Below are 12,379 nucleotides of genomic sequence, written 5' to 3' on the forward strand. Positions count from 1 at the left end.
TTTGTTCCCATACTCTGTGGTTTTCTCTATACATATCTATATCTGTCTCACTTCCCCAGCCCCACAAAAAATTCTTTCAGTAACTTGTTTTTTTCCAAACTATTCTATCACGCTCATCCACGCAAATCCACTAACTTGGTCACACACTCCCATCAGATACCTCATGTCACATTCCAAGATGCAATCCAGACCAGTGAGGGGTTGTGTCACCACTTGCTCTGCAACTTTGGGTGCCTCACAATGTTTTGACGATGTAGCTCCCAACCTGGGCTGCTCACAAACAGCCTTCCAGCATGCAGGTCACACCCTAAAGGCTGGACAGTGCAAACACAATTTTTTGAATGAATAAATAAATAAATAAAGGCCTGGGAGTGTGTTGGGGTTATCCTGCAAGTTTAGTATCTGAGGCTCGTGGAAGCCAGAGTGTGGTTGGTGTGTTGCTGACAGACTGCTGGGCTCAGAGTTGCTGGATGTGTGTGTCTGAATATTTTCTATTTCTAAATACATTTTCAGGCTTTTAATCTCTTATGTTGTAGACGGGTGTGTTGTAAACTTTTGTTTGGATAGGGAATAGCCAGGTAAGACAGTGTGCCAATAGATAACGCTTTTATCTCCAGGCTGTGACTAAGCTTTCTTTGAAAATTTCCCACCATCACTGTAGAAGTGGTGCAATTTCACCTGTCCTGTGAAGAACATTGGGGAGTGTTTCAGGGTAGTATGGTGCGATGCAGCTAAGGCAAATTACTTGAAGCTCCTCAGCATAGCTGCAGACCAGGAGAGGAGGCCAAAGGGCAAGGACCAATGAAGGCACATGAGCTTGCCTAGATTATGGCCTGGACTTTTCATGAAACCTAGTACCTAATGTTGAGGCATTCTGAACATGTGCAAACGCAAAAATATCACTCCAGCACCCTGTCATAGGCAACTTGTCAAGCTCACGCCACTCAGTCTTTGGAAGGACTTGACCTTGGAAAGTTACCTGTGACACCCAGTATGGTGAGGTGTTCTGTTGGGTAAGGGAGCAAGCAATAATTTTGCCTTCAGGAGTATAGGGCAACTGTTCATCATGTTTAATTTGTGCTCTTAGATGGATGGCTTCACCAAAACAACTCTGGCATTGTTCACAAGGAAACCAGTTTCTCTCTGTTGGTATTAGGCTTATCTTATATTTAACAGGGTGGCGGTGTTTCCCTCTTGACCCTTTTTAGTCAGTATGTTGATGACTTAGCCAAAAAATTAATTAAAATATAAAATCCCCTATTATAAACAAAATCCTCAGCAAGTACATATGCTAATCTCAGAGCAGAAGGAAGGGTGAGGAGAAATGTATACAGGCACAAAAACACTCTTAAGAAGTTGAACAGAACTTTATTGCAACGAGACTGAAACCATCACAGAAATTTCTCTTGAGGCATACTTAATTTCCAGGGAGAGGGCTCTTCTTTTCCAACAGACTGTCACAGTCTTGATTGGTCCTAAACTCTCTTTAGATTGCGCTTTGCTGGTTGTCCAGCTGTGCAACCTAAGAATAGGAGAAGTCCCCATGTCACATAAAGGTGCCATCGGGTCTCCCCACATTTTCACTACTAACTTCTGTCTGTCTGTCTCTCTCTTTTTTTCCCTCCCCCGGGGGCAGCTTTCCTTTCCCCACTGCTCTTCCCTCAGCTTCGTCTTCACTGACACACAGCAAGATATCAAATATGCTGTAGTTACTTACCTTGCTGTATAATCCTGAGTGGAGGCAGAAGGCATGAGAGTGGCTAGGTGAGGTCAGTGCTATGTACCTCCTGCCCATGGTTAACATCACCTAATTTACCTCTCATAAAAATAAATTGCCTTTTCTCCACTCTGTTTTCAGTTATCCTTTGGTAAAAGCATATCCTTTGTGCTGCTGCTGGTCTGCCAGATGGGAGCCACTCTGAACAGCTTCCTCTCGGTGATCATTTAGGAGCTATCCCTCTCATTTCAATCATTCCTTCAACAAAACACTGAATTTAACATTTTGAGTAGGCTTCTAGGATATGAGTATCGCTGTACTCTGGACAGGAAAATCTCAAGGTCCCCATTCCTCCCCAGCCCTATATGTAACTTATCTGAGTATGGATGTGTAGCCCAGGCAGTTGTATTTGTTTTGCTAACAAAATCAGTGCAGTGTGAAAAGGAAATGTTATGGGTCAGTTGATTTCCATGACGCTTTGGATAATAAAGTAAATTGGGATCATGTAAGAATTCTACTTGGATTTATCTCAATGAAAGGGAAGGGAAGTCTGGGAAAGTTATCAGTTTTACGGTAAGGCTTCTTCATGTGAATGTATTCAGTGTGGATTAGACCAGAACTGTAGTTATATAAGTTATCATTCAGGGTTTAAAATGATAAAATCAAATCCTCCCTCCTGCTCAAATGTTCTTGGCACTAAAAGACATGTAGGTATTTTGATCTCAAAGTTTTAGTTCCCCAGTTTTGAAATGAAGCCATTAAAATTGTATTTAAAATATTTTGCTGTAGAAAATACGATAATGATTCTGAAATTATTGCAGACTATCTAGGGAGGCTGGAAGGTACTACCGTACGTGTAGCAGCTTTTCCAGTTATCAGCATGCTCTCTCCTAATTAGGACGTATTAATGTGTATAGGCCAAATTCAGATCTCATTTACACTTGATAAATCCAGAGTAACTCAGTTTGTCTGTATTAAAGATGCTCTGGATTACTTAATGTAGCTATATCAACATTTTTTTCCTACATGCTTCAGTGTGCGGCAACAAGCAACAGCCCCATATGGTTTGCCATGTTGCTCAAAATGATTGAGCCTGACTACAATAAGTAAGAGGCCATCTTAGAATGCAGTCATAATAGTTCGAACCGTTCTTACCCTCAATTTAGATCTCTGATGCAAGGATAGCCATTTTACTTTTGAAATATCCATTGTTGAATGTTCTACAGCTTACTTTTTCCCCTCTCATTCTCCTTTTTTGTGTAAACCAATCAATCATGATAATCCCCGTTTATTCTGGCATAATCTGCTGCCAAATTGGTTATATCACAAATGGAGGATTATGCTTTGTTTGTCTGAATAGGCAGGGGATGGGTTATGAAAGAGAATATGAAAGGGATAGCGGTTGATCATCTCAAAAGTTTAAGCTTTAATTTGCACTGATGTTGCTTTGGAATAATAGAACCCCGTTCTCTTCAAGATACCTTAGAAGTCTAACATTCCAAATTCAGTTATTCTTCTGTAATATTAAACTGCTGTTGGCTTTTCCTCTTTTAATTTAACAGAGTTCTCTGGCAGAGACACTGGACAGCAGCGGAAGTTTAGATGCTCAGAGAGCCGACATGATTTACACAATTGAGGATGTTCCTCCCTGGTACCTCTGCATATTCTTGGGGTTACAGGTACATTTCAAAATGCATATTTCTGAAGAAATGCATTTTTTGGTTTATAATCTTTAAGAAAATGTTGAGCATTTTTATATAGTACATAGTGGTACGTGATACAGATATTCAACAAAATTGGTGACTTGCCTTCTACTTTGAGTCCATTTGATGACTTATTGAAGTGGTTTAGGGGGCTGGAAGCCCACTCTGGCAACAGAGTCATGTATTATGAATGAAGCAGAATGGATGGAAAGTACTACTGGAGAGTCTTAAAACAGCTGGAAGCTTATAAAAGTCCTATTTTTTGTTATGCTCCCCTACATTCATATCTGTATTAATTTTCTTCTCCAGCATTCCTAGATTTTTGCAAAAAAGCCTATCCTGGCAAGATAGGTTTCCTGCAAAATGTCTCGTTCCCTTCTCTACCACCTCACTAGAATTCACATATTGGCAATGAGCTATAATGTTGCTTGCTAGCTGTTGTATTTCAGGAATTACTGGAGACTTGCTTCACAAATAACCATTTGGGCTGCTACCTAATACGTGTTCTTTAATTTAAGTAAATAATAAAATTCAATAACAACTTGTTGCTCATGAACTCATGTGAGGATAATATAGGGGGATGGAAGGTGAGAGAGATGCTGTGTTAATGTTCTGATCTTTCTTGGAGGTACTGCTTTTAGTAGGATTAGTTCTGGGAATGACTAGCACCAAGATGGCAGCATCTGCTGGCTGGAAAGCTGGTTAATTATGAAACCTCCCTCCCCCCGCCTGCTGAGTTCCCTGTACTTTTCAGGCATTTGTTTGTACTTTGTGTTAGTTAGAGAGTTAGACTATTTCTACATTAGGAGTGCTTTACTGGTGTGGGAATACCAGTGTACTACACTGGCAAAGTGCTCCTAGTGCAATTAGACCGGCAAGGCTGTGCTTTGTACTGGTGTAATAAAAGCGCCCCCCACGAATGAAACAAGCTGTAGTGATAAAAGCACAGTTTTGCTGGTATATCTCTGTCTAAACTACAGACTTCTGCCAAAACAGTTATGTTGGTCATGAATCTCACTCTTTACATCCTTGACCAATTTAGTAATGCCGGCAGAAGTCTGTAGCGTAAACATGGCCATAGCAGAACTTAAAGGACAGCCAAGACGGCTGGATTCTAGTTGCTGTTTTGCTGTGAATGTGGACAAGTTCTTTCCTCTCTCTCCAGCTCTCTTAAAAGGGTAATAAAATTACCCCAAAGGAATGTTGAAACTTCATTAGTATTTGTAAAAATACTTTGAGATCCTCAAACAAATGACTCCTTAGAAATCCAAAGTGGCTTATTTTTATTCCTGCATATATTCATCAGCCAGCACTGCCGGAATTTTCTTTTTCTTACATAGTTGAACATGCAGCTTTTTAATAATTTTTGTAATCTACTTGGATTGGAGCAGAATAAATCCATGATTAGCTAGTCTCTAACATTCCAGAACTTATCCCCTATATAGTTTTCATACTGAAGTACTATTTAAATTCATGTCTAATCAGACAGTCTTTCATGTGATCCTCACATGAATTAATTTGGTGGATAGGAAGAATGTGGTGGACATAATATACCTGAACTTCAGCAAGGTTTTTAACACAGTCCCACATGGCATTCTGATATTTCTGCTGGAGAAATGCAGGCTCAGCAGAACTACCATTCAGTGGATATGCAATTGGTTAAACAACCGCAAACTAAGAATAACTATTAATGGAATAATGTTGGGTTGGCGGGAGGTCTCAAGTGGGGTTCCATAGGGATCTGTTCTGGGTCTGATGTTGTTGAACATCTTTATTAATTACCTGGATGTAGGAATAGAGAGCATACCAATCAAATTTGCCAATAACACACAGCTTTGGGGTGGGGGTTGCAAACACTTTGGCAGATAGAGCTAAAATCCAGAAGGATCTTGATCAATTTGAGTACTGGGTTATAGGCACCAAAATGAAAATCAACAAAGACAAATGTAAGATGCTACACTTATGGAAGAAAAACCAAATGTACAAATATAGAATGGAGGATAACTGGCTTGGCAGCAGCAGTGCTCAGAAGGATCTGGGAGTTGTGGTGGATCACAACCTCAATATGAGTCATCAGTGCAATGCTGTTACAAAAAAAATGCAAATATAATTTTAGGTTGCATTAACAGAGGCATATCACACAAGTCATGGAAATTGATAGTGCTGCTCTATTTGGTGCTGGTTAGGTCTCAGCTGGAGGGCTGTGTCCAGTTTTAGTCACCAGTGTATAGAAAGATGCAGAGAAACTGAAAAGGCCAGTGGTTGGCCACAAAGATAATCCAGGGGCTGGAATGCAAGCCATATGAGCAAAGGCTGAAGGAACTGGATATGTTTAGTTTGGAAAAGAAGAGACTGGGGGGAGGAGGCACATGATAGCTGTCTTCAGATACTTAAAAGCACAGTTGCCAATTTTCACGCTGTAAATAAGCACTCCGACTTTCACAATAAGCCACAAATCAAGCTAATCTTATTTCAAAAAAAGGCAAAACCAAGCCAATCCCTAAGAACCCCAACACTCTGTGACTAGATCCCCTGGTGTGCAGTCTGGGACTGTGGTGGGCCTGCTATGCACCCTACACTCTCTCCCCAGCTTGCCAGGAGCTGATTTCCCCCCCCCTCCCCAAAGGCTAGTTTCTGGCTTGTAGCTTGTTGCTAACATGCAATTTACAAGCCAGTTAAGCCAAAAACAAGCCAAATTTCTGCAGTTTCTGTGCAGATTTGGCATGTCTGCTTAAAAAGGCCGCCAAAAAAAGAGGAGAAGAATTCTCTCTTGCCACAGAGGCAGTGGGACAAGACAATGGGTTCAAACTACAACATAGCAGATTTAGATTAAATCACAGGGAAAACTTCCTAACTGTAAGAATAGTAGGACAATGGAATGGACTGCCTTAGGAGGTTGTGGAAACTTCTTCATTAGAGGTTTTCAAAAGGAGGCTCGATAGTCATTTGTCTTAGATGGTTTAGACACAACAACTCCCGCATCTTGGCAGGAGTGTAGACTACAGTGACCCTTGTGATCCCTTCTAACCCTGTGATTTTGTGTGTTTCAAAATGGAGGGAGCTATTTTTCTGCTTCTGTTAGTTAGAAGCTGCTTCAGCACTGTTACCTAGATACCTACTCATCAAGAATAAGAACAGGAATCATTTAGCTAGGTAAATAGCCTAATTTATCATCTATAAGTAGAAGTCATTAGTAACTGGCTAAAAGTAGCTAAACATGGAAAGTAAGACTAGGAATTAAAATATTTGGAACCAGAAAACAAAGAGAGTTGGCGGTTAATTTAAAGCAATAAATAAACTGAGTGCAAAGGAAAAATAATGAATCTCTGTGGTTCTTGTGTGTGTGTGTGAGATTATCAGTATTAACAAGCTGTTCATTCTTTGTGTTCACAGCACTACCTGACATGTTTTAGTGGAACTATAGCAGTACCTTTTTTGCTAGCTGATGCCATGTGTGTTGGATTTGACCAGTGGGCTACCAGCCAACTGATTGGGACCATTTTCTTCTGTGTGGGGATCACTACTTTGTTACAAACAACTTTTGGATGCAGGTGAGATCAAAACTCATATTTCAGTCTTTATTGTAGAGATGCTGACGGTGGGGTACAAATCTCTTTAAATGTACAGGATATTCAAGAAGTGCATAGGGTATTTCAGAAGGATGAATGTGAAACAGAGAAAAAACAGTTAAGACTCAAGATTGGTCGGGAATAGGGTTGTCTGATCGTAATTCTGGAAGGTTTCACAAAAAAAATAATTGATATGAAGTAAAAGAATAAGGCTGTGTCTGCACTTAAAACATTACAGTGGCATAGCTGCAGCTACGCTACTGTAATGCTTCAGTGTACACTTACCATACTCACTTATTTCTGTGACTGGAGGGGTTCTTCTGTCGCTGTAGAAAATCCACCTCCCCAAGAGGCCGTAACTAGATAAATGAAAGAGTTATTCCATCGATGTAGCACTATTATAGACGTTCCTGGGGGTGAGGTCAGCTTTGCTACATCACTCAGACATGGATTTTTCGCACCCCAGAGCAATATAGCTGGGTTGATCTAAGTTTCTAATGTAGACCAGCACGACATTTTGGATAACTGGGAAGCTGTTTCGAGTTAAAGAAGGCATGAGCAGAATAAAAAGAGTAGAGGAGCAGGGAAGTAGTGAGGAGAAACAAGATGAATGAACACAGGGAAAAAATTATTTAGCCCACTTAAAGTGTGACTGCTTAGAATGCTGTCATTGTACTACTTGCCAAAAGGTAACCAGTAAAAGTTTTGCTGTATGGACACAGTAATATCTGCTTCTGCTTCTGTTGCATTGTGCAATGACAGTTTCAGCAAGTTGATTGTCAAAGTATGTTGAAATAGTAGGATCTCTGGAGTCAGATGCTTAAAGAAGCTAATGTATGACTGTGATGCTTCAGGGTGCAGGTGTATTTCAGTGAAAGAAGGTGACCTGTGTAGTTAATCATGCTTAAGCTGAGGATAAAATGCTGATATAGAAGAAAGTCTCTCTGTTCTGCCAAAACCCTTGCACTTTTTTGAATCACTTTTACGTAACTGAAGTAGGTAATATAATAGATATTAAGAGAAGGGAAGGGCAACTTCTGATCCCTGATCTTACTGTTTCTGCCAATAACACACCCTTTGCATATGTTTCCTTGTAAATTCCTTCTTTGAGAATGGGTGAGAAATAAAGGTCTTATTTTTCAGCTATGCAGAGGTGCCAGTATCACTTTACCACAAGCTGTCAAGGAACATAAGCATTAGATTAGCTTGCTTGGGGTCACTGTATCTTTCACTCTCCTGTTTCTGGAAGTGCTATTTTAATACGATGACATATCTGAGACTAGTCTAAATATTGCCAGATTTGAAAAGTAATATGTTATTGCCAAAACATAGTACGTTCTAACAACAGTGAAGTTCAAATAAAAATAAAAAAGTAGTTATCACTATACTTGGAATACTGCAGAGAGATTTTAACTAAACGTTTACTTAAGCCCTTGTTCATCCATTATTTGTCTAAGTCAAGGGATGGATAAAACCTACAAGGTTTTCTGCATCTTGAATAGAATGAAGAAAGAAAAATAAGACCAGAAGAAAGATACTCATTGTATTATCATGTCCAAGCATTACAGTTCAAGTGTCACTTAATTGATCATAAAAATGATATAAGATAAGATGAAGTCTTAGACTTTAAATGAAAAATGGACAACATGGGCCCTATTAAAAACATTTACCTAAGAAACAGACTTTTTGGGTGGAGGAGATCACTCAGCGGGGTAGGGGGAGGGCAAACCCATTAAACAAATGATTTAGGATTGTTAATGCAGATAAGACAAAGGGGGGGAAAAATCCCAAAACCTCTTCAGGCAATTCAGGCTTCCTGAGTCAAAGTCCTTGTGTTGTTTGTTTTTTGTTTTCAATAGTCTGGAGAAAGTACTCAGCTGATCTGCCATCTCACCTTCCTTCTACCTCTTCAGAAAAGATTTTGTCCTTTTCTTACCCTCAGCTTTTCTAAGAATTGTAAAGCTGCTTTGATATTTCTTTTATCATCTATTTACTTCAGAAATAGGAAGGGATACTTATCTAGGAGGAATTGTTGGAAAGGAGAGAAACGCATTTGCTTTTTCCTAAGACCATGTTTTCCTTGCAACAAAATTCTGTCTCTCTCTCATGTATGAGACAATTTTTTTCTTTTCTATTCTGTTTGTTCCTTTCTGTTTATGCTCATTTGAAGTTAAGAGAGTTGGCTTAATGCTCAAATACACTTACTCCTAGATTTTAGCTATCCATTTATAAAAGGGAGGAGGGTAGCAGAGAAGCATGGGACAGGCCCCTCATTGTCTTCAATCTAATCACATTTAATTGAGCAGCTATATCTGATTATGTTGCTGCTTACTTCAAATGCTTGTTACCTTTAACACATTACTTTTTACCTCCTTATCTTGCATCTTATACTGGCCTTCCCTATAGGGTTAAGGGGTGGTCACGGAAATCAGAAGATATGGTCAGGTTCTTAAGTCTTTTTTGGATTAAAAGTCATCTTCATTTTTTAGACTCCTAAAGACTTGATCTGTCACCTCTCAGACCTATTCCACTGCCTTGTTTGTGAGGCAAATTAGTGACTGAACATTTTGTAACTGTTAGTATGTGATATTGTTTTATATTTGATTGGGACCTGCAGACAGGAACTTCACTTGAAATGAGATTTTTACAAGGTTTATTGGCAAGCCTGTGAACTGAGAAATGTTTGAACAAATAAAACCATTATGATTTCAGAAAGGTCAAATTTCACTGGTTAAAAGTCCTTAGAGATGGATGTAGCCAGTTACCTGGAGCCATTGTGGTTAGTCTTGTATCCATACTAATTTTAGGAGTTCAGGCTATTTACCAAAGAATAGCTCTTTGTCAGCCTTTTGGATTAATGCAAAGGAACTATCATGATCTAAGAGATAAATATGTACCTTGATCCGTATTTTAGGTTCGCTGAATTATGTCTCTGTAATATCTAAGCATTGTTACATCTATACCAGGGGTCGGCAGCCTATGGCACGCTTGCCAAAGGCGGCACACGAGCCGATTTTTAATGGCACACGGCTGCCTTCTGGGACTCTGCCATGCCATTAAAAATCCTGCCTGGCGCGGCAAGCTGCAGGGTCCGCGGTCCCGGGCTGGAGCACTGGGCCGAGCACAATAAGCTGCCGGCCCCTCCCCCGCCTTCTGCCCTCCCCTGGAGCCCTGCCGCTGCACATGCAGAGCTCTGGGGGCCAGGGCTGTGCGCTCCCAAGGGGCAGTGTTTGGCTCCGCGGGGAGGAAAGACGCTCCCCATGCACCCGGAGCCCTGCTGCTGCATGCGCAGCACTCTGAGGGGCGGGGCTGTGTGCTCCTGCAGGGTAGTGTATCTGGCTGTGCTTGGAGCCTCAAGGTAAGGGGTCTGGGAGTGAATAAGGGGTAGAGGCAGTCAGGGGACAGGGAGCAGGGTTGGTTGGATGTGGGTGGGATCCCGAGAGGGGTGTTTAGGGGTGGGGGGGTCTCTGGAGGGGGCAGTCAGGGAGCAGGGGGGGTTGGATGGGGCATGGGAGTCCCAGGGCAGTCAGGGGACAGGTAGCAAGGAGGGTCCTGGGGGGGGGGGGCACTTAGGGTGGGGGATGGTCTCTGGAGGCAGTGGTCAGAGGACAAGGACCTGGGGGGGTTGGATGAGTCAGAAGTTTGGGTGAGGGGGGCTGTCAGGAGGCAGGGATGTGGAGAGGGGTTGCAGCAGGCAGGGAGCAGGGGGAGGGTTGTATGGGCCAGGAGTTCTGGGGGTCCTGTGAGGGGGTGGGGAGCGGTTGGATGGGGCATGGGAGTTTCGAGAGTCTGTCTGGGGGTGGGGGTGTGTAAGGTGACTGGTAGTATGGTCCTAGGGGGGCAGTCAGGGGACAAGGAGTGAGAGGGTTGTGGGTTCTGAGGGGGGCAGTCACCCAGCCCTCTGCCCTGAGCCCTCACTCCTCCCCACACACTCAGCCCTCTGCCCTGAGTCCCGCACCCCCCACACACTCCAGGCCCCTGCCCTGGGCCCTGTACCTCCCTCATAAACACCCAGACCTCCTCTTGACTTCTTCAGCCCCCCGCACGACCCTAGCCCTGACTCTGGCACCCCCACACATACCCAGCCCTCCCATGCCCCGACACCTGTACCCCGCTCACATGCCCCCAGCCCTCTGCCCTGACTCTAGCACCCCCCACCTTCACCCTGAGCACCAAATGAGAGCTCCTGCACCTCCCCCCCACAATCCCACCTGCATCCCTTGCATCATATGGGAGCTGCCCAGGTAAGTGCCCCACACCCAAACCTCCTGCCCCAACCCTGAGCCTTCTCCCTCATTCTAGCTCCTGGCCAGACCGTTCACCCCCAGCCTGTGCTCAGTGGGCTCCCACCCTCAGCTCAGTGCAGAGAGAGGCAGAGAATGGGCCAGAACCAGGGAGAAGGTAGGTACCCACTGTGTGTGGGCAGGGCCGGGACCCCAGACTGGCAACAAGCTCATTGGATCCGGCAGTCAAGATCCCGGCTGGCAGGAGCCGGCGGATGGAACCCCTGAGCGGCAGTAGGCTGAGCAGCGCAGCCCACTGCCGGTCTGGGGTCCCAGCAGCCGGCCCCGCACAGCCCGCTGCTGGTCTGGTATTCTGGCTGTCGGACTCTTCCCAGCTGGGGTCCTGGCCACAGGCCCCGCTCAGTCCACTGCCAGCCTAGGTGAACAGAACCCCGGACCAGCAGTGGGCTGAGCAGGCCGGCAGCGTAAGATCAACATTTTAATCTAATTTTAAATGAAGCTTCTTAGACATTTTGAAAACCTTGTTTATTTTACAATACAACACTAGTTTAGTTATATAATATATAGACTTATAGAGAGACACCTTCTAAAAAAATGTTCAAATGTATTACTGGCATGCGAAACCTTAAATTAGAGTGAGTAAATGAAGACTTGAGACACCACTTGTGAAAGGTTGCCGACCCCGATCTATACAATGCATTTATGTTAGCTAGAATGTTTCAAAACAACATTTTAATTATTCAGAATCTGTCTTCAATAGTGCAAGTGTCAAAACCTCAACCACCAGGAAATTCAGAATTGCCCTTGAAATTGCAGCCTGACTGTACGTTTAAATGGGCTTGGGTAATGTATCCACTTTGTACATTTGTGTGATCTTAGGCATATGATGCATTACTGTTTCACAATAGCATATATTTAGGGCATAGTTTCAGTTTATCAAGATTATGGTACAATTCTACTAAGATATATAATTGTTACTTAAAACAAAAGGTGAGATTGTACTAGGTTTTCTTCTGATTTTTGTTGAATGGTCTTTCCATGTATCGCCACTTCATTGTATATTGCTGACAAATTACAATGTATTTATCTGAGAAGAAGGAATTTGTCTTCTCTTGAGAAGAATAAAATGTAATAACCACTGGAGTC

General features: G+C 42.7%; 1 protein-coding gene across 9 annotated transcripts in view; it reads left to right on the forward strand.

The window, feature by feature from the left end:
* SLC23A2 (solute carrier family 23 member 2) overlaps positions 1 to 12,379 on the forward strand; it is a 123,965-nt gene that overhangs the window by 70,105 nt on the left and 41,481 nt on the right. For all 9 annotated transcript variants that reach the window (XM_050939999.1, XM_050940000.1, XM_050939998.1 and 6 more), the window contains 2 exons: positions 3,280 to 3,396; positions 6,814 to 6,971. In XM_050939999.1, the coding sequence (XP_050795956.1) occupies positions 3,280 to 3,396; positions 6,814 to 6,971 (275 nt within the window). The remainder of the gene's footprint in view (positions 1 to 3,279; positions 3,397 to 6,813; positions 6,972 to 12,379) is intronic.

This window comes from Gopherus flavomarginatus, chromosome 2 (genome assembly GCF_025201925.1).
Source record: "Gopherus flavomarginatus isolate rGopFla2 chromosome 2, rGopFla2.mat.asm, whole genome shotgun sequence".
Lineage (NCBI taxonomy): Eukaryota > Metazoa > Chordata > Testudines > Testudinidae > Gopherus > Gopherus flavomarginatus.